Source organism: Phanerochaete carnosa (assembly GCF_000300595.1).
Source record: "Phanerochaete carnosa HHB-10118-sp unplaced genomic scaffold PHACAscaffold_3, whole genome shotgun sequence".
In the NCBI taxonomy this organism is placed as follows: domain Eukaryota; kingdom Fungi; phylum Basidiomycota; class Agaricomycetes; order Polyporales; family Phanerochaetaceae; genus Phanerochaete; species Phanerochaete carnosa.
Genome location: NW_006767630.1, coordinates 3,543 through 24,436, shown reverse-complemented (window position 1 = coordinate 24,436; position 20,894 = coordinate 3,543). Strand labels below are relative to the sequence as shown.

General features: G+C 53.5%; 7 protein-coding genes across 7 annotated transcripts; 5 read left to right on the top strand and 2 right to left on the bottom strand.

Annotated features, from left to right (window-relative positions):
- Nucleotides 1–23: 23 nt before the first annotated feature.
- PHACADRAFT_90177 (glycosyltransferase family 24 protein) lies at nt 24–5,997 on the bottom strand (the record flags this gene model as incomplete). Its single annotated transcript, XM_007392712.1, has 25 exons — nt 24–263; nt 318–372; nt 425–441; nt 498–524; nt 577–611; nt 662–728; nt 782–830; nt 883–1,322; nt 1,371–1,482; nt 1,541–2,128; nt 2,178–2,239; nt 2,290–2,352; nt 2,402–2,501; nt 2,563–2,837; nt 2,893–3,054; nt 3,139–3,228; nt 3,280–3,374; nt 3,430–3,622; nt 3,687–4,004; nt 4,056–4,132; nt 4,187–4,617; nt 4,669–5,041; nt 5,097–5,398; nt 5,453–5,827; nt 5,879–5,997. The coding sequence occupies 25 exons, from the start codon at nt 5,995–5,997 to the stop codon at nt 24–26; spliced, it is 4,665 nt and encodes a 1,554-aa protein (XP_007392774.1).
- Nucleotides 5,998–6,430: 433 nt separating this feature from the next.
- On the top strand, nt 6,431–9,378 carry PHACADRAFT_251062 (uncharacterized protein). Its single transcript, XM_007392711.1, has 7 exons — nt 6,431–6,521; nt 6,586–6,660; nt 6,715–6,886; nt 6,935–7,232; nt 7,282–8,841; nt 8,909–9,115; nt 9,173–9,378. The coding sequence occupies exons 2-7, from the start codon at nt 6,627–6,629 to the stop codon at nt 9,194–9,196; spliced, it is 2,295 nt and encodes a 764-aa protein (XP_007392773.1). The 5' UTR covers nt 6,431–6,521; nt 6,586–6,626; the 3' UTR covers nt 9,197–9,378.
- Nucleotides 9,379–9,759: 381 nt separating this feature from the next.
- Nucleotides 9,760–11,024, top strand: PHACADRAFT_206341 (uncharacterized protein). Its single transcript, XM_007392710.1, has 3 exons — nt 9,760–10,041; nt 10,094–10,564; nt 10,622–11,024. The coding sequence occupies exons 1-3, from the start codon at nt 9,852–9,854 to the stop codon at nt 10,792–10,794; spliced, it is 834 nt and encodes a 277-aa protein (XP_007392772.1). The 5' UTR covers nt 9,760–9,851; the 3' UTR covers nt 10,795–11,024.
- Nucleotides 11,025–11,367: 343 nt separating this feature from the next.
- PHACADRAFT_192563 (glycoside hydrolase family 43 protein) lies at nt 11,368–13,125 on the top strand (the record flags this gene model as incomplete). The annotated part of the gene is made up of 15 exons (XM_007392709.1): nt 11,368–11,506; nt 11,570–11,690; nt 11,739–11,784; nt 11,845–11,880; nt 11,940–11,979; nt 12,035–12,090; nt 12,141–12,154; nt 12,220–12,230; nt 12,287–12,338; nt 12,407–12,412; nt 12,476–12,667; nt 12,730–12,811; nt 12,866–12,926; nt 12,983–13,008; nt 13,075–13,125. The coding sequence occupies 15 exons, from the start codon at nt 11,368–11,370 to the stop codon at nt 13,123–13,125; spliced, it is 933 nt and encodes a 310-aa protein (XP_007392771.1).
- Nucleotides 13,126–13,737: 612 nt separating this feature from the next.
- On the top strand, nt 13,738–14,296 carry PHACADRAFT_206339 (uncharacterized protein). Its single transcript, XM_007392708.1, has 2 exons — nt 13,738–13,981; nt 14,061–14,296. The coding sequence occupies exons 1-2, from the start codon at nt 13,779–13,781 to the stop codon at nt 14,179–14,181; spliced, it is 324 nt and encodes a 107-aa protein (XP_007392770.1). The 5' UTR covers nt 13,738–13,778; the 3' UTR covers nt 14,182–14,296.
- Nucleotides 14,297–14,854: 558 nt separating this feature from the next.
- PHACADRAFT_251059 (uncharacterized protein) lies at nt 14,855–15,964 on the bottom strand. The gene is made up of 5 exons (XM_007392707.1): nt 15,907–15,964; nt 15,602–15,857; nt 15,278–15,505; nt 15,150–15,219; nt 14,855–15,091 (listed from the first exon to the last, which is right to left on the bottom strand). The coding sequence occupies exons 1-5, from the start codon at nt 15,936–15,938 to the stop codon at nt 14,961–14,963; spliced, it is 717 nt and encodes a 238-aa protein (XP_007392769.1). The 5' UTR covers nt 15,939–15,964; the 3' UTR covers nt 14,855–14,960.
- A 1,284-nt stretch (nt 15,965–17,248) lies between these two features.
- Nucleotides 17,249–17,875, top strand: PHACADRAFT_26125 (uncharacterized protein; the record flags this gene model as incomplete). Its single annotated transcript, XM_007392640.1, has 1 exon — nt 17,249–17,875. The coding sequence occupies one exon, from the start codon at nt 17,249–17,251 to the stop codon at nt 17,873–17,875; it is 627 nt and encodes a 208-aa protein (XP_007392702.1).
- Nucleotides 17,876–20,894: the final 3,019 nt, after the last annotated feature.

The window sequence follows — 20,894 nt, the reverse complement described above, 5'->3', positions numbered from 1 at the left end:
TTATACGGCAGTTAAATATCCGACTACAGCTCGTCTTTCTGACGGTGAAGCGTTTCTGCGTCATCGCCCGCACTACCTGTCCCCTGCTTGTTTTCGGTTGCCACTTTCCCAGCTCCGACGTCTGCAAGAATTGTCGCGTCCGCGTCTGCCATCCCGGAATGGATAAGCCCGTTCTCGGCGAGCTGACGAGCAAAGCGAGAAATCTCTCCGTCATACTCTTCCCATTCGGGAATGTGCTTTGCGCGTGCAAGCTTGGGCTCTTTCTGTTCACGAGGCCAGATTAAGCACCCGCTGCAAGACATACATAGGGAGCTTACCGTGAGCGGATTCTGACAGAGATCAATCGTCTTCGCGCGGTGTAGCCTATCTTTGCTGCCTGCAGTTGTGATGTCAGTAATACAGTCATGGATCTTGCGACGCGAACGTACACCACGTCTCGCACTGTTGCCAGTCCGAATCAGCACGCTGTCTCGACCAATGGCAATGAATAGACTCACCCACAACCAATCTTCTGGTAGCGAGAACTGCACGCGCCGTTAGAACCAAGGGACGCATAGAGCTAGGGATGGTACTCACAATCGGAACTTCGCGCTGTAAGTTGTTTGGTAGGTCTGTCGGAAATGGTAAGCACCGTTGCAGTTAGGTACCAGGATGTACAAACCTTGATCGAGGTTGGCGAGCGAGTTCGGGTCAGCCGAAAGCTGTTGATAATGGGCACGAAGGATGTCCTAATGTGGTTCGTTAGTATGTTTTCAAATGGCGGGATGAGAATAAAACATACCCCAGCTGCCAGCTGACGGAACCGAACCAAGTCAACCACATACAACGCGCTGACCATCGCATATAAGGTATTGTCAATTATGTATTTCAGTAACCACGGACCTGATGTGATACGGCAAGTCTTCCAAGTGTTCCTTCCAGTATCCGGTCTTCCAGAACCGGAATCCCTCCATCTCTTCGTTGTCGTTGCCCATGGGCGTGTATCCATACGGTGCGCCGTGCAAATTGAGATCCACGAGCTCCTTGAGATCTGCGCGCACGATCTGGTCTGCGTCGACGAAGATGACCTTCTTCAAATCCATAGGGAAGAGGACGTCCAAGAAGAGGATTTTGTACGCCCAGATGATACGTTGCTTCTCCTTCTGCTGACGGAGCCACGACGGCCACTTGTAGGTTACGAGCTCGTACTGGAAATTGTACGCCTCCGCGAAGTGCGGAATGAACTCGAGGAAGGAGGGCGAGAGGAAGTTCTCTATGAACCAAAACTTGACGGAACTATTCGTGTTGCGAAGCACACTAAGGATCATGATTGATGCGAAACGCTGCAACAAACGTCAGAGAGAGAAGCCAACATGAGATGTGATGCATACTTCGTAAAGAAGGCCAGAAGCAACTGTGAAGATGTTGATCTCCGCCTGCTGCGTTGCCGGTTCAGCGGCTTCAGTCCGTTCTTCGGGCTTCGATTTAAACAGGGACGTGATTCTGCAGGTAAAAGATCAGCACTTTCTGCTGCGCAACGTGCACTGCCATTGCGACATACCCATGCTTCAATTTGTCCACAATCGTCCCATCTTGTTCGTCCAGCCTCGGCGGCGCCAGCACGTCCACAAGCTCCATACCGGGCGAGCGTCTCATGCGCGGATACAACGTCAAACCTTCGAAGCTCATCAACGTGATCTCGTTTCCGGCCTGGTCAGCTGTAGGCGAGTTCCACCCTTCGCTCCCGGCACTCTCGAGTTCGAAGATCTCTCTGCCTCGACCGGGTCGTATCTCGAGCCCAAAGACACCGGGCTTCGCGCGGAACTGCAGGTAGCCGAGGTTGGCGACGACGAGTGTATCTGCGATAGCGTTGCCCTCTCCGTTGATGAGCTGCAGCTGCAGGCCCCGTGGCGGAGTGAGTGTCCCATCTTCACGCGCATGGCCCTCAATGACAAGGTAGTCAAGCTCGAAGAGCGCGTAGACACCCTGTGCGCGCTCGTGCTTGCCAAGGCCGCTCAAGAGAATATTGTCGAGGTCGTACGTCGCCTCGCGAGGGCGAACAAACCAGGACGGCGGTATGTCCATCGCTAGAGTATAAATCGGGTCCTCGGGAAGGCCGTTGAAGGAGACCAGTGACTTAGTCTCATCTCTGAGTCTAACTTCAGTACCTGTGAACGTATGCATGACTCTTCACGCACCCGGCATCCGAAAAGCGAAGCGCCGGCTGCACGTTGTAGCGGTAAAACCGCTTCAGGGGGAGCTATAACATCATCAGCGAGGCTTTCAGTATGTACGATATGTCGGTCGTACCTCTGTATAGCGCCACGGGTTGATGTGCAGTTCAACGAAAACGGCTGGGTCATTCAACAGCCACTACATTATCTGTCAGCTATGTCCATCTGAATACGACAGGTATTCGTACCTCAAGCAGTGCTGACCACTTCTGTGCGGTATCGCTTATGGGATCCAAGAGGATGCCGACGTGGAATATTGCGGTTGCGTTGTCACCGAACTCATACTTCCTGCGAGAGTAAAAGACAGTTGTAGAGCGACCTTCACGATCAATACAGGGGTAGGGCTCACGTATGCTCGCCACCAAGTAGCTGGTAGCTTCTCTTGCGTGGCCGAACCGGGGCGTTGAACAAGCCGACCTCGCTTGGGTCCGGCTGATGAATGCTAGAGATGAGGGATGCCGCGCGAGCGATGAGCTCGGCTGCACCCTTTCTACTTAGGCGCTCGAGGTCGGCCACCTCCTCGAGTGCCTCGACAACGGGCCCGACGCGCTTGTGCTGTTCGTACATATATAAGGCGTGCAGGTCTTCGGCAACGATGCCGCCTGGAACAAAAGGGCCAACAACCTTCGCTCGGCGTTAGCCCGTGTTTTACATTGGTGCATCTCGGCGAAAGACATACCCGGCCGTTCACTACCACAGCCTGCGCGCCGGGCGCGAGCTTGAGCTCTCGAAGCAAAAATCGGCTCGCACGCACGAAAGGATCGTCGTCCAGAGCGGCCAGAGACGCGCCATCCAGGATTTCGTCAATTCCCCCACCGGCCGAGAGGACGACCTGCTCGCCCTCTTGCCCCCTCGCAAGCGGCGGAGAATCCAACAGTTCGAGCAATCTCTCCGGCCCCAGTTTCGAGAGCTTTTTCTCTGTAACGAGATGGCCCAGGAAAGCCGAGGTTGATGCTCGAGCGGTGGAGTTGGAGGGATTGTGCACGAACGATACACGCGCAGGACTATCCTCTTCCTACAGAGAACTAATCAGAACAAGATAAGAAAACGAGGATCTACCACGTACCATAGCCATCAGCGCCTCCTTGGCGAGCGCAAGCCCCTCTTCGGAATCGAGATCCGCAATGATAAGCGTCGTAAGTGAAACCTGAGCCTCGCCCGCTACGCATACCGTGAGCCTTCCCAAGCACACTACCTGTTCACGAAAGATACTTACGCGGGTACACGAACGCGTCTTGGCCGCTCGAAAAGCTTGCCTTGGCGAGCAGCTCGGGGACGTTCAAGACGAGCTCGCTGTTCTTGCCACTCGGGTAGATATACCGATTGCGGCGCGCAGCGGTGGTGGGCAGGTCGTAGAAGTATGTCGCGATGTGTTCGGCGTCGTCATCCGTCAAAGCACCGGCGAGCAGCTGGGTAACGGCGCTCAGTTCTACGCAAGGGAGTACAAGTGAAGAGAGAGAGAGAAATGCGCACCTGTTCCTGTAGGTGTTGGAACATCTGAGTGCCCATGAACTGCATGTTGCGCATGATGTCATCGTCGAGATCGAAATGCTTGCCGTTCATGAACACATGGCCGCGCGGCGCACTAGTCAGATCCGCGGCGAGGCGCGCCGCGTACGCACGTGCGGCCGCGACCTTGTGCTCCATCTCTTCGTCTTCTCCGTCAAAAATGGAGGCGAGTGAGGCGGAAAGACCTTCGGTCCTGGCGAGCAGGTCTGTGAATTCGGAGGTAACGAGCGACCAGTCGAACGTCGGCTCGGCAAAGGGGTTCCCAAGTTGGAGGCGCGCCAGCTGTGAAGGAAAAGCTCAGATTACATCCAGACGAGGCATCAACTTACTCACGCGGGCAATGAAGTTCAATGCTTTATCTTGTCCGATGTTCTCAAATAGCCAGTAAGTTAGTCTTGCCATCTTCAAGCCTGCACTTTTTGGTCAGCGTCATACGAATATACTCCAACACTACTAATACGTACTCTCCTCTGTCTCCACACTGGGCACAATGCCGAACCGGAAGGGAATACCGCGCGAGATGAGAGACACAACAGCATTGGTAATGAAGCCGAGTCCGGCGGGCTGGCTCAGGTCGAGGACGAGGGCGATGTTGTAGAGGTGAAGGCGCAGGCTTGGGAGCTGGCCGGGGTAGAGCATGACGCCGCGCAGCGTGCTGAGCCTGTCGGGCCAGCGCGCATACCGCGCGTCCTGCTCGAGGTCGTTGCACCAGACGATGGCCGCGCCGCCCTCGGGGCGGTCGCTCGCGTCGAAGAGCGCGTCGAGCGCGCCCGTGTCGGCCTGCGCGGCGCCGACGGCGCGGTGCGTGAGCACGTCGAGCGACTGCGTCGTGTTGAGCCCGAGCGCGGCGAGCTGGCGCATGACCGCGCGTTCCTTGCGCAGGAGGCGCAGCAGCCTGGAGTCCGGTTGTTAGCTAGCTACGCGGGCAAGGGGAGAGCGAACGTACGACAGCGGGTTCATATCGCCCTCCGTGAGCGGCGAACCGTTGAGCCAGGCCATGCTCGCACCGGCCGGGGCCCTGGTGTTCTTGAGCGTGATCTCGTCCTCGAGTGTGTCGCTAACGACGACACGGCGAGCGATGGAACTCGCGTACTTGGGGAAGTTCTGCGAGAGCTGCTTGAGTGTCGCAAGTGGGTCTGAAGCGTCAGCAATGAGCTGTGTGGCCTGTAGACCGATGTTGGAGAGCTCGTCCGAGGTGAGAGGGATGGTGTAGTCCGTGTCGGCGTCCTCGGGGTATTGCTGCAGCAGTGCGGCAACGACGTCAGCTTCTCCGGGTGCACTGAGGGCGTCGTCCGAGGCATCGGAATCGTCCGCTGAGCCTGCTCGTGTGCTCAATATCAGTGTGAGCGAAAGGGGCCGATGGGTGCTACTCACTCTGTCTGCGGTCATCCATGGCGAGGTAGTCCATCTTCTTTAGGTCGAGTGCGACACCGTAGCCTGAGAGGTACGCTCGCTCTCTGTCAGAGGCATGTCCCGTTGGCGGAATGTGCCGTAAGATGTACTGTATATGTGGTCTAGGACCAGCTGACGCAGCGTAGAGGAAAGAGTGAAGATTGCGGAAGTTCGACGAAGTCAGGGTAGCATACAGGACCGCCGTTTGCGGGGGCCGATCGAGAGTAAGATCAGGTGAAGGTCGAATATGATCAAACGGTAAGACTTTAACGTCAGAGGCAGAACTGAATAGGACAGGATTCAGTGAGCAGCCACGATCGAAAGATATGGCTACGAACCCATTCCGTGCAGCCACTTCCCCAGCTTCTATTGCCTTGATTCCCGCCAGTCTTTGAAGATCCTCCACGCTGCACACAACGTCTCCGTACCAGTCCACCCAGGACCCGCAGTCTGCGCCACGTCCAGCTTGGTTGTCCGAATAAAACTGGTAGGCTGCCTCGAGTCTCGGCGTCGACGAATGTAGTGCAAAGGTGGCTTCCATAGCCGCGAGTTCGCCTGGTTCAGCCAGATATCCTGCAGCTAAGGCGGTTTCGAGCGCGTTGCGATACACATTTTCGTGAGCTTGGTCCTGAGCGAGCGGGGACCACTCCGGGTGCGTGAAGCGGTCGAGCAGAGGAAAATAGGATTCGGGGTCTTCTATGGCGATGGTCTCTCTGTGGCAGGTCTCATTGTCTGTGCAGATCATCAGGACAGAGGAAACTTACAGTAGCTCAACGAGGAACGGCGGAGGTGCCCATGACGTGCGCAATTCGACCTGGACGGGTGGACTCGAAGCGAGTACGGCGGTGAGCGGTAGAAGGGCTAGCAGACAGCGAAGTCTCATGCCGCCGGTAGCGACGTCTAAGTTCCCTCTGGGGCGAGAGGTCTAGGTGTCTAAGGGCACGGGAAACGAAATGCGAGAGAGAAGCGTGGCTCAGGTCGCGTAAAGCGCGTAGTACTGACGTGTTAAGCCAGGCGTAGGCGCCGGCCGTGTTCTGCGAGGCGCGTGAGCTGAGCGAGAAGCCGAGCACGGACGCGCAAGTTTTGCGTAGATACAAATAACACTAGAAAGTGGCGTATTCTTGGTGATGACGTTGAGCAAGCAGCTGCAAGGTGGGAGTGAAGAGCATGCTCGAATGCGAGCCCTGCAATAACCCTACTCTAGGGTTAATCATAGGCGCTTCTATCACGTCGCTTGCGCCCCCGTCGGCGCGACCCCGAGCTCAATCTTGACCACCTCCAGCGTGGACGACGACCCTTATCATATCGTACCGCCGTAATTCGGCACTAGATCCGCTCTACTCAAGCCTCTAATCTCCTCCCTTGTTATATCTACCTTTCGCACCCGCAGCCGTAGACGACGTGGAGGTACGTGTCATATGCACAGCGTCGGCAGCAGCAGGACTTACGCACTTAAAACCCGAACCGATAGTTTCATCAAGCGCATCCGACCGTTAGGGCTGCTGGAACATCATGGTGAACTTCGAAGATGTTGAAGAACGTGACGGTGAGTGGTCCCGCCTGGCCCTGCTTACGCGTGCTCACGATGTGTTGTGTACAGGCGTGCGGCTGTCGTGGAACGTCTGGCCGTCGTCAAGAATCGAGGCCACCCGCACCGTCGTCCCCATTTCTGCTCTGTACACCCCACTCAAAGTCAGAGAAGATCTCCCTCCTGTGCTGTACGAGCCCGTGACCTGCAAGCCTCCCTGTCGTGCGGTTCTCAACCCGTACTGGTGCGGATGCTAGTCAACTCCCGACGGCGCCTGCTAATTCTCTTCCAGTCAAATCGACATACGCGGAAAGCTATGGATATGTCCCTTCTGCTTGCAGCGCAATGCCTTCCCACCGCACTATAAGGACATCTCCAACACGAACCTTCCCGCCGAGCTCTTACCAAAATATACGACCATCGAGTACACCCTGTCGCGCCCGTCGCAGGTCCCTCCCATCTTTCTCTTTGTCGTCGATACCTGCTTCGATGAAGAAGAGGACTTCAAGGCGCTTCGTGACGCGATCGTCGTTAGCCTCAGCTTGCTGCCGCCGTATGCCCTCGTGGGGCTTATTAGTTACGGTACAATGGTACGCCTTACAATTTACATTGAAATCTCATTCTGATTGTATGCGGCAGGCCCAAGTACACGAAATCGGCTACGCCGAATGCAACAAGTCATATGTTTTCCGCGGAAACAAGGATTACAGCCAGAAGCAAATACAAGACATGCTCGGTCTATCGCCGCAGAACCGTGCAGCGCCACGCCCTGGCCAGCCCCTTCCACCTCAGAATCTTGGCGCCGCACGCTTCCTCATGCCGGCGCAGCAATGCGAGTTTCAGCTGACCGGCGTCCTTGAGGCTCTCACGCGCGATCCATGGCCGGTCGCAAGTGGCAGGCGTGCCCTTCGCTGCACGGGTACCGCACTCAGCGTCGCCGTTGGGCTGCTCGAAACCGCTTTCCCCAACACGGGCGGTCGCATCATGCTTTTCGCTGGCGGGCCCGCGACCGAGGGCCCAGGCATGGTGGTCACCAACGATCTCAAGGAGCCGATCCGCTCGCACCACGACATCGACCGCGACAGCGCGAAGCACTTCAAGCGCGCGAGCAAGTTCTACGAGGGCCTCGCGAAGCGCGTCTCGAACAATGGCCATGTCGTCGACCTTTTCGCCGGCTGTCTCGACCAGATCGGCCTTCTCGAGATGAAGTCGCTCCCGAACTCAACGAACGGCATCATCGTGCTCTCAGATTCATTCGCGACGTCAATCTTCAAGCAAAGTTACCTCCGCGTGTTCAACAAGGACCCGGACGGCCATCTCGAAATGGGCTTCAACGCGACGTTCGACGTCCAGACTACGAAGGAACTCAAAGTCAGCGGCATGATCGGCCACGGCATCTCTAGCGGCAAGAAGAGCGCGTGCGTCGGCGAGACCGAGATCGGTATCGGCCAGACGACAGCCTGGAAGGTCAACGTCGTGACACCGCACACCGCCGAAGCGGTCTACTTCGAGGTCGTGACGCCCGCAGGCCAGCCGCTGCAACCTGGCTCGCGTGGTCTCATCCAATTCGTGACGCACTACCAGCACCCGAGCGGCTCGCAGCGCCTGCGTGTCACCACCATCGCCCGCAACTTCGCGGAGGCGGGCTCCCCGAGCATCGCGGCAAGCTTCGACCAAGAGGCCGCGGCCGTCCTGATGGCGCGCATCGCCGTCTTCAAGGCCGAGATCGACGACAGCCCGGACGTGCTGCGCTGGCTGGACCGCATGCTCATCCGGCTGTGCCAGAAGTTTGCGGACTACCGGAAGGAAGACCCGACGTCGTTCCGGCTGTCGGACAACTTCAGCATCTACCCGCAGTTCATGTTCCACCTTCGCCGGAGCCAGTTCTTGCAGGTGTTCAACAACAGTCCAGACGAGACGGCGTTCTACCGGCACGTCCTGAACGAAGAGGACGTGAACAACGCGCTGACGATGATCCAGCCGACGCTTATGAGCTATACGTTCGACACCCCTCCGCAGCCGGTCCTGCTCGACAGCGTGTCGATCAAGCCTGACGTCATCCTCCTCCTCGACACGTTCTTTCACATCCTCATCTTCCACGGCGAGACGATCGCGCAGTGGCGCAAGGCCGGCTACCAGGACCAGGAGGGATACGAGAACTTCAAAGAGCTGCTCGAGGCCCCCGTGCGAGACGCCCAGGTACGGATCTTTCCTTCTTACATTTTTACATCGAACTGAAGTGTTCTGATCCTGTCCCTCTGTGCAGGAACTGCTCGTCGACCGCTCCCCGATCCCGCGATACATTGTCTGCGACCAGGGCGGCAGTCAGGCGCGGTTCCTGCTCTCGAAGCTCAACCCTTCGACGACGCACATGTCCACGGGCATGTACGGCAACGCGGGCGGCAGTGCGGGCCAGGCGATTTTCACGGACGACGTCAGCTTGCAGGTCTTCATGGAGCATTTGAAGCGATTGGTGAGTCTCTGGTTCTACGGATGTGCTGCGAAGGACGTGTGCTCACGGACGTTGCAGGCTGTGGGTGCGCAAACGAACTGATGATTGGTGGAGAACGTTTTGCTGTACTGTTTTGGTATGATTAAAACTTGATAGACTGCTTTGGAAGATGCCTCCCGTCGCGATATTAGACTTTTGAGGACTCAGGGATGCCGTAAGAGCCGGTCCTTCTGCCATGTCTTGCAGGATACCACTCCTAGTACTAGTTATGTGCTTGTTCCGCGATGATGATGTTATGATAGCGGTCGCGGTGCCGAGGTGATATGCCGTTGGGTGTTGCTGATGGTGTCACTGGTGAGGCTGTTTGTGCGCTTGTCTGCCCACTGAAACTTGGCGGAGGACCACGTCGGGCAAGTGGACTACGTGGAAAGTATATCTCGTATCGACCAAAATCCAACGTTGCGAACGAACTGTCGCCTCCTAGACTACTTGGCGTAGTAGGTATGCTGTTGATCCACAACAACGCTTTCGTTCACGGCAAGTCCTTGCCTTCCACGTCCGAGGTGATTTCCGTTCCGTACTCGCCTCTCCTTTGTCTGACATCACTGATGAGATGGCAACTTCATAGGGATTTGCGGGACTGGTTTGTTTTCCACCGCCTCGCCGCCAGGCTCGACCCTAATACATATATTTAGGCGGACCCCCTCCTCGTTCTGTATATCACCCCTTACTCCTCAGCTCAACGCCCTCTGTCGCCATGAGCAGCAACCTCAACCCCTTCAGTCCGACCGGCTCGAGCCCGGCGGCAACGATCAACGAGGTCTACAGCGCAGATCCTACATTGGTCTATCACGGAGACTGGTATCTCGGTAACATGTCGAGCAACCCCAATGAGACGACGTATGGGACGAGGAGCACAGGCGCAAATGTGACATTTATCTTCAACGGTATGAAACTCTTTGATTTTTTATGCTCTTTGCACCAACAAGTTTTGGGCAGGTACATTCATTGCTGCGTATGGGACGATCGATAACACGGGAGTCGACCTCATGTGGACGCTCGACGACGCTACACCTATTCGGTATACAATGTCACCACAGTCGCCTGCCCAGTACAGATCTCTTTTTCTCAATGTGCAGCCGCCGGACGACAGGAAGCACAAGCTCGTCATTGCAAGTGCATCCGACGGACCCACGCTTTGGCTTGACTACCTCACCTTCACGGGCACGAAGGATGTTCCTCCACTGGGTGGCAATGTGACATCCTCATCCACTCCGGCGGGCACAGCACGGGCGGAGAGGATCGTGCCGCCGGGCATCATTGCGTCGGCGGCGGTAGGAGGCGTACTCTTTCTTGCGCTCGCCGTCGCATGCGCGGTTTTGCTGGTCCGCCGGAAACACAGACTTACACTGGAGAGGCCGCGCAAAGATGTCGCCTTCCGGCAGCTTGGAGTCGGTATGCTTCCCGATGGTGCGTGATTCCTTCCCTTTCTCGTATGATTTGATGCTCAAGCTTTACGCTGGGTAGACCACGAAAAGAACCACCACATGGTTGAGGCCATGCGTATCAAGATCCTTGGTGCACTGCGCTCACCTTCGCGGACAAATCCGGGCGCGGCTACACAGGCTGCACTATCGTCGACTATATTCACCTCCGTCATATTCAATGTGCCATCCTCAGTCGCGGCGTCGCAGGGTTGAGAGCGTGGTGGCATCATCAGGGACGTGTTCCATCATTCCAATCCTCGTATTTAATGTCAATTCAAGCACATTTTCTGGACGGAGCCAACTCTGATATACAGAAAATTGGGTCTCCACTCCTGAGGCCCGGCTTCCCTGCATTTGTCCCTGTATCTGATAGTTGAGGTAATGCCTCATCCGAGGGTAATGCGATTTTGTAGATGTAAGGTGGAGTTGTGAACAATATGCGTTGCATCGGCCTTGGTACGTCCCTTCGGGAGATAATCATCAGTCATGTTCCATTTTCTCACTGATCCAAATGAATTCGGCGAATGCAAGTTCGGAAGATCCTCTCCACAGTCCGCATCGTCATATTGCAGCTGTATAAGCGTTTCGCACATGACCTGGTCAGGCGGAGTTGCAACGGCCCGACGCCACGAAGGAAGCTCACTCTCCACGCGTTCTTACCAGAACTAGCAGTAAGCCAGACCGCATTAGCAAGTTTCTTCATCACCTCGGGTCGGCTGTGCAATGTATATAAAGCCTTGAAGTATTTGGATGCGCCATCCGGCTTACTGCAGGTGCTCCTTTGTAATGTTTACCAGCATCCTCCCCCTATTAGCATTCGCTGCGGCTGCTGTCGCGCAACCCAATCCAGGGAGAGTGACCGGAGATATCTCCGTGCATGACCCTACCATTTGTAAGGACGACTCTGGAACTTACTTTATCTACGGTGAGTCGCTGATACTCACGAACACTATACAGATAGTCTAACGTGAACGTGCTCTTTATTCAGCGACGGGTACTGGCATTCCTATCCATACTTCCCCGGATAGAATCAACTGGACGCTCATTGGGTCGGTATGGCCCGACGGCGCACCGTCAGAGACCAATCAGTTCACCGGGACGACCAATGGGTACGATCGTTTAAATCTTCTCCTCTTAATACCAGCTCAGCTTTTTAGAGACCTATGGGCACCAGACTGCACGTATAGGGACGGCCAGTTCTACGTGAGTCGAGTTTTTGCTTTCCCCAGTGATCGCTTCATCACCTGATCGTGCGGCTCTCAGCTCTACTATGCGGCATCAACCTTCGGGTCGCAGAATGTGTGTACTCTGTGTCGACATTTCAGGTTTCTCCAGGACGGCTAACGCTTGATATATAGTCTGGCATATTCTTTGCCACTTCTCCCACCGGTTTACCAGGTACGTCTACCATGCGTATATCGCTAGCATTCGAGATTGAAAGGCCGTGATGAAGGATCGTGGACAGATTATGGGCTCGTCACCTCTACTGAGACTGGCGATAGCTATAATGTTAGTCTTGATCGTCATCCAGAGCTGGAAAGACTGACGTGGACCCACAGGCGATTGACCCCAAGTGAGTGCTGTGGATAGCTTTTCAATGATGGCCATAAACGGACGCTGAATGTCTCGTCATACTAGCCTGCTTATTGGTGAGTCTTCCGGGGTCTATGATCAGAGACCATCGTTCATGGAATGCATTACACAGACGGAAGTAGCTGGGTCCTATCACTCGGGTCGTTCTGGACGGGCATCAAAGAGTAAGTCAAATGCGACGACTTGCCACAGTCACATGTCTCGCGACCACTGAGCATGTCCTCTTGTCTAGAATGATGTAAGTGCACAGTTATCAGCGGAACGATGCGTTGCACTCAATTTCTCTTTCGGCAAATCGCAGGCTTAGCTCATCAACCGGAAAGCCGAGCAGCTCAGATGTAATTTCGCTGGCTCAGCGGACGGCAAACAACGGCGCAATAGAAGCCTCGGTCATCTGGAAACAGGGAAGCTTCTATTATCTGTTCTCCAGCTGGGACAACTGCTGCGAAGGGTTAAATAGCACGTACAACATCCGTGTTGGACGGTCCTCTAGGTGCGCATTCCGCGCACCTACACATCAAGCATTTAGAGCTTGCTGATCTGGTACGACGGCAGTGCGGCGGGACCATTTGTAGATCAGAGCGGTATTGCCTTGACGGATGGCGGAGGTACCTTAGTCCTCGGTACCCACGGATCGGTACTTCTCTCCGCGTCTCCGCATCTTCGCGACTGATAATCTTCCTGTTCGCAGATAGTGGGGCCAGGCGGTCAAGATCTCATGGCAGATGTAGACGGCACCGTCATGGTTTATCGTAAGTCGAGTTTGTTATATCTACAGTGCGTGCAGCCTCACCCTTTGTATCCAAAGACTATTACACCGCCACTACGAGCTTGGTATGTCTGCTTGCGCTACTAATGCGACCAGATTGAGCTTACTCTGAGATATCACCCCGACTACAGCTTGGGATCAACCTATTGGACTTCTCCTCGGGATGGCCTGTGGTCGTGTAGGCGCTTCCGCGGTGTTGAAATGTGTGGGCATGAATATTGTATGGCGTTTCAAAGTAGTACTTTGCGAAGTGTTATAGTTCAGCACAAAGAGATGGGGGCCTATCGATTTCTTACCCAGCACTGTGATTAGGCGACTACTATCTGTCCGCCGTACTTGCGCATGCCGCATCATGAGTTTAGGGAGCTTGTGAACTCTCCCACATTGAACTTGACGCAAGAGATAACACGACTAAGTTGGGCAAAGGCAGTCCATTGATCAAATGGCTATTCAGCCCATGATAACCTCAGGCTAGCAGCCGGCTATGCAATCGCTCGTTGTTAGAACGACACGATGACTCATCCTTCGGCGATGGATGGGCCTGTCGGGTCATTGACTAGTTCCCATCTACTGGCCCTGTTGCTTGTGTCCCGCTGCAGTTCTTGTTTACGAGATGCAGTGGCTCCAGATGCAATGAGCAAATTCATGCAACCATCGGGCTCAGAGGCATCTTATTTGTGCGATGCTCACGCACGATAGATGTCGGAGAAGAGAGGCTATTCATGTCCTTGAGAGGGCGCTGGGTAAGGCTATATAACCTGACCAAGCCGATCACAGGCATGGCAAAGGCACTCAAACTGGATACCCACTGCGCATAGTCTTAACCAATAAAAAAATGCAGCTCAACTATCGCATCGCGCTGCTCACGCTCCTCGCATGTGCGTCTTCTATCCTTGCATCGCCTGCCAACACCGCCAAGTCTCTCGCCTTCGACGAGGACGGCGATAATGGTCTTCTCGCGTCCTCCGTGAGCCATCTCGCTGATATACCAAGCGATGGATTCTCCACCCACTCTCGTCGTGTAGAGGACCACAGTCGGTAAGCGCAGAGTAGCCTCTTGGCCTTCTCAGAAGCAGGACAACTATGCTGACACTGTGACACATGTGGCGTCGCGCAGCTTCCAGCGGCGTGCGCTTTTTAACCCTTCGGGCAAGAAAGGAAACTCGGGAGAGGGATCAGGGGCTTCAGCTCCCGGGCCCGAGTGCTACCCTGAGGGAAGGTGTCTGGCGTCCAGCTGAGCATGTGAGATGATGTGCGCAGAACATAGTTGTCTAGAAGGACTCGGAGGAGGCTGGTCTATAGCGCTCGGCAAACGTAGGAGAGGATCATCAGTCGTCGAAGCACTCAAGATCTTGTCTGGGGAACCAAATACCTAATGATGTATTCGCAACTGTGTTCTGTGATCTCAATATAGGGTGGTAGCGACAGCCGGGGCACCGGTATTCCGCAGCGATGGCCCGAAAGTATCGCAAAGACTGGCTGGGGGAGCGGGGCGGGCTGAAGCGGCTTGACCAGAGTGTCGAGATGCAAGGGTGGGACGTCCTAAGGCGGAAGGTTGCATTTGTTTGACGTCACCACATTGAGCGGGAACTGAAAATCAGCACTGCTCCGCTACAGTAACTTACCAGTGCGAAGGACGATTCAGAAAGGCGATATGTACTTTTCTCAACGCGACCAACTCCAGGAACATGGACAACACTACTAGAGAGGAGGCTTGCGCATCTTCAACGCGTAGCCGATGCACGGTGCCGCCGGGAGACACGCCTGGAAACAATATGGACAAGACTTCCGTCCCGCTAGTGAAACATTTGAGAGGACGTATGCGGCCTGTAGTGCGTGCGTTGCGACAGCTTGAGCTCAGATGATGTCCCGCGGGAGTCTGCAGCAGGCGAGAAAGATGATGCTTGTCTGCCTACGAGAGGTAAAATTCCAGAGACACAGATTCAAAGTGTACACTATCTCGTGGTGTTCTGCGAATCAGAGATACAGAATAGTCCTAGTCAGACCCAAGTCAGGCCTACCACGGTATCGTATTCCCATCGTACCGGAAGAACTTGCCGGAGTCCGAGGACTTGAGGTTCGTGAGGACCTTCAGGACATTACTGACACTCTCGGCCGGCTCGAGCACGGCGCCTTCTCCTCCCAACTCTGTTCGGACCCGTCTAAGTATTGCGGGTAGTACAGCATAGCAGTGAAAAGAGCACACCTGTCTTCACCCAGCCTGGATCAAGGCAGATAGCGACAAAGTCGGGCCGTGCCTTCGCCTGCTTATACGTCTATACAAGTTCCACTTAGCATACCATCAGCCACGGCTGAGAAAAAAAATGGACGCACGAGCATATTCACCGCGATCTTGCTGAGGCTGTACGTCGCGCACTTGGGTCCGCAATCGAGGCCGACGCTTCCGAGACCGCTTGTCATGTTCAGAATCGTCTTATTTCGGCCACGCTCTAGCAGTGGGAGGAGCGTCTGCGCGAGGTGCCCGGGCCCGGCGACGTTCACGTTCATAGTACGCATGAGATCGTCGGGCGAGAAGGCGAAGCCGGAGTCGTTGCCGACGTTCTGCATACAATGCTCAGCTTTCACAAAGCCTCCTTAAAGGTGCTTGCATGGGGCAACACGGGTGTAGGAGGGCGAAGAAGGAGGTAAGCTACTCACGATTGCCGCGTTGTTCAACAGGTAGTCTAGCCCGCCATCCCCGACAATGTCCTCCACAGGCTTCGCTACCGCGTCAATGCTCTTCATATCCGCAGTGTCGAGTGGAAGAATGTGCAGCTTGCCCTGGACATCGCCGCTCTGTGCCAGGGCTTGCAGGTCCTTTGCGGTGGACGGGCTACGACAGGTAGCGATAACGACGTTCGAGGGCGACTGAAGTAGCTGGCGAGTTGTCTCGAGCCCAATACCGCGTGAACTCCTGGTACTGCTCAGAATGACTGACAGATAGCAACAAAAGGCTTGCGCACCCTGTAATGAGCCACGTCGTCGTCTCTGCCATCGCGGTCTCCCGGCTGGTCAACGTCGAGAACAGCTGGTATCGCGCCGTCCGCTGCGGGTAGATAAGTACCGAGTTTCATTCACAGTGCCGTAATCCTCACGTCCTTGCGGGCCGGCGTCGATAACTGCACCCGCGAGAGACGCAGGCCGTCATCAATGTCGGAGAATATTCGGGATGTCGTCCATGGTGACGACGTGCTGGTATGCCTGACGATGTCGCGCGCCGTCAATAAACAAGTATTGTGGGATCAGGAGCCTTAAGATCCTCTGCTTACCTTCTAACAAAGCAGACAACGCGCCGTCTGACGGATTACAAAATGCGGAAGCTGGCGACGAAGACAGGCCTAAAATTCCATAATAGCGATGCGTTTGATGAGTCCGTGACTTCAGCTCAGCTGGGTAGTGACACAGCCCCTGTAGCGCAAGTGGCAGCTTGAGCGAGCAGGAAGATGAGCATGAGGGGCGGAATCAAGCCGGAGCTCGAGAGCGCCCTTCGGCGATGCACGTGACGGAGTTCTCCGCATCACGAATTTGAGAGCCTTCTAGTTGCGTGACCCGAAGATTCTGCGGTTACCACTGGCAAGGTCGTCATTATGGCACCTGCAAGTGGCGCGGTAGATGTTACTCAAGACGTGTACGGAAATGCATGTCCTGATTGCGGGCTTTGTGGCTGATGATCGCATCGCGCTTATTGCCGAATTCATGGTTAAGCGCACATTTTGTCCGGGCATTCTTGCTCTGCTCTTCAAGTCCTATTCGCCACTTTGTCGAGCATGTTATTATCATTTGGGGCTGATAGCTAGTATATATACTACACATTTTGCTATACAGGCATCTCGCATAATATCGAACCTGTTCCGACTCTGGTGTAGTTGAAATTCCCAGTCCGGAATTAGGTACCCACGATGAAGGACTCGGAAGGAGTAAGATACCGCTGACGGGTTGACTGTTGTTGTTCTGCCGGGTGCCTCTATCCTTCTTGATCATCTTGTTTTTGTTGCTTACGGATCATTTAGGCGCTCTGATGCTATGTAATCATGTTCGTCGCCAACGCCGCAGATGGTTTCGAGATAGGTACAGCTATGAATGCTTTGATACTGACCGTTATCCAGAAAGCCTTACCACATATATGGTGTTACTGTGCTTGCGCCTGGACGTAAGCTCCAGTGTGCTAGATTATGACCTTGATGTCCCCGGTCAGATCCAGGAAGACGCGCCCACCAGAGTCATAAGAGCGACGCTCATACAGCTCTCCAGCGGCTCATTCGCCGTGTGCGTTCATAGCGACTTGTGGTATTGACTACCGCGACAATGGCTGCCCTTCACGGCGAGCATGACGGCCCGTCACCTGGTGGGCCACATCCACCAGCTGGTCTATCTTCCATGGCACCCGACGGCTCGCCTCCCACACTCACAACCAAACCGCGACGGCTTAGCCCTGGAGATATCTCAGGGATAGCCATTACAGCAGTCATACTCGCTGTTGGGTTTGGAGTATATCTGGTCATGCTGCGACGTCGTTGCTTGAAACAGCGAGACCAATTTGCCGGAGAAACGACGAAGTATCAGACTCAAAGGAGACATGTCCGGCTATCAAGTAAGTGGTCTTCGCAACAAAAGAGCACATTTGAATCACGCGTTGCAGGCAACGACTGCGCTCAGGCAAGCCCATCGCCCATCATCCTGCCTGTGTACTCGAAATTCGCGACTGGGAAGGGTGGAGGCAAACCATCCCTTTTTGGATTGCACATGGCAGCAAGCCCTACAACAACGCGAACCCCTTTGATTACTTTTACCTCTGTCATCGCGTCAACCGATCCGCCGCTCTCGGACGGCCATATGACTCCCGGAAGCATAACGCCGACACGCCCTGCTGCAGAGGCGCAGCGATTGTGGATACGATCAATTTCGGCAATAGAGGAGCGGGAAGAGGTTTAATTCAGCGGTCTCACACATATTTTATGTTTGCACAGTGTCAGTGGTGTGTCCATTAGCTGCCATTGTGCCGCTAATAATTTTTTCAGCAGACTTCAGTGGACTTTGTAATACATCAGTAAAATGGGGTCTGGGTTATGAGCAATCATGCACATTATGGCAATTATGTGCGAGCCGGGCTTTGATTGTGGGTGCAAATAATTGCAAATAATCACCGCTAAAGTGACGACAAGCAAAGACAGCTGTACGTGTCACGATTATGCACGATTATGAGGGGCCGCAGGTATAAGTGGTCAAGAGCATGTATAATATTTAGCTACATAAATATACTCACATTTTATATGGCCTGCGTTTGCCTATGAGTGAGCATGCGCGAGCATATCTCGTGCGCCTATCACAGTTTACCATGGACAAAAATAAAAACTTGCAGCATAGTGCAAAAACTCACTGCGTATGATTGACAGCTAGTGAGGATATATGCACAAATGTGATACTCTATTCACTGTTGTGCGCATTGTCTATCAAGGGTGTTATTGGACAAAAACAAATTCTCACCTTCGCGCTGGCTGCAAATTTTTGTTTTCGATGTGCGTCTAGGATTTTGCACGTGTGTTCGTGCACTTTCATGCATGTTTGTGCATGATGATGCGCATTTGATCACTAACGTGTGCCATTGTGCATGAAAGCTCACGTTTGTGCACTTTTGTGCACTTTTGCATGTGAAAGTGTGCATCAGATAAGCTACGTATTCATTTTGTCACAGTTTCATTTTGGCTGAATGTTTATCTTCGTGCACCTTCTCGCACTTTCGCACACTTTCGTGCACTCGACAATTCAAATGAGATGCATAATCACAAAAATAAAAGCCAATTACTAACTTACACCAAACTGAACAATAAAATGAATGCACGAACGCGCACAAACGTGAACAAATGTGAATGAACATGCATGAACATGCACGAACGCACACACATTAGTGCTATTACCAATCTCAAAGCAGGACATAACAAAAACCAAAGCTCAGCGGCATGCACAATTGTGTACATTCGTGCACTTTCATGCACAATCACACACGTTCACCCGCTTTCGTGCACTTTCATATGCGTTCGTGTGCATTCATGCTCGTTCATGCTTGTTCGTTCAAGGTCACACACTTTTGTCCACCAAACTGTATGTACAGACTACACCAGCACCAAATTCGTTTTTTTGTCCAATAGCAACCTTTATAATTGTCACACTTAAGTGCGATGAGGTGTGTATCAGAGCACAACCGTGTGCAAAAGTGCACATACGTGCACTTTTTCCTGCATAAAACTTGCCATCGCTCATGCCAAACTCACCATGCCCACATAAAACTTGCCATTGCCCATGCCAAACTTGCTAGGCATCTGTAGCAGTGCACATGCCTGTGCAAAAGTGCACCTTTGTACATCTTTGTGCATCAGCATGTGCATAGGTGAAAATTCCACCGCTCAAACTCGCATGAGCTGAACAGAAACTCACACGAGCTAGGCAGAAACTTGCATAGGCTGGACAAAAACTTGCATGGGCTAGGCAGAAACTCAGATGGGCTAGGCAGAAACTCACATAGGCTAGACACATCAGGGAAAACCTCCTAGGCTAACGGCCAGCTAACAACAGGTAATTACCTTTTATTAGGTTATTAGGAAGGCTACGTCCTGTTCAGAGGCTGGTCAGTTAGATGGTATTATGTTGGGCAGGTTATTGTTCACTTAGGTGCCAATACAGCTCGTGGCTTTGTGGTTAGATCAAAGACCAGATGGCACTACATTTCTGGTAGCTACAGCTACAGGGCAACGAAGACAAATAAAACAACAGACCAGGGCCATCAGGTATGTAAACAATACAGCTAATCAGTATCAAGAACCATATAGGCCATCGCCCCCTGGACAACGGTATCTTCATCTTGCTGTGCCACAGTACCTGCCTGGAGGTAGTTACTAACAGCCAAAGTCAGTCACGGCTAGTAGAGATGTCGTTCCAACTCACCAAACATCCAGATAGACCTGATGCAAGACACGGTGATAAGTGTTCGCGCTGGACTTTGTTACCTCTACGAGGAACTTCACAACCACCTTGTATTCTTTGTGGGCCTTGACAATGTTGTATTCAGTGTTGCAAGGGCATAACCCTAAAGCCCAGTCATTTAGCACAAGTCTAATCTGTACCAACATGTAGGAACATCGTCAATGCCAGCTATTACCTAAGTCACACCAGGTCAAACATACCCCTGCACATGTCAACGCAAGCATTGGCTCTGGTATCTCCTCGTGAGGCCTACACCGCCGGCGCGCCGTGAGGTATAAATGAGTTGATGCCGTTACCGAACAGTTCACTGCGCGGTACGTGACGCGCGTCTCCTCGTTACCTAACTGTCAGAAAGATAAGTAAATAACATCAGTGCACCGTTAGGCAAGCTCTAACGGTTAGCTAACGAGATTGGGTAACGGGCTGGTCTTTCCATATTCCCGAGGTGTTCTGCAGCGGGGTTTGAATACGTCGGCAGTACCCGTTTGAATAAATTACACATTTTTCATTGAATTTTCGCTCTATTTGCATGAAAATTTGACAATAAAAAGCAATATATTCCTGACAAAACTAGGGAAGATACAAAGCTCTAGGGACTATTACTACACTACAGTACATGCTAATCTTCCAGACAGACACCGTGCTTAGTACTCTTCACATCTGTCATGACTTGCTGAGACTTGCATGGATACCCTGCACAAAGCTAAAAGTGTGAGCCCTTAAAACACAACAGCAGACTTATGAGCTTACATGAGTGACACCTATCACCCGACATGCCAGCTACATATGATTACACATCTAGATAATCGTCAGCTGTGACTACCACAGAATATATGGTGACATACCTGTCAGAGTAGTGTAGGTGCTGCTGAACCAAAGGACATATCAATCAGGAAGCTACTCCTTGAGCTGTAGCACAACCTGATTTGTACCGTAGCTTAAGGAAGATACAGTGAAGGTATACGCGAAGTGA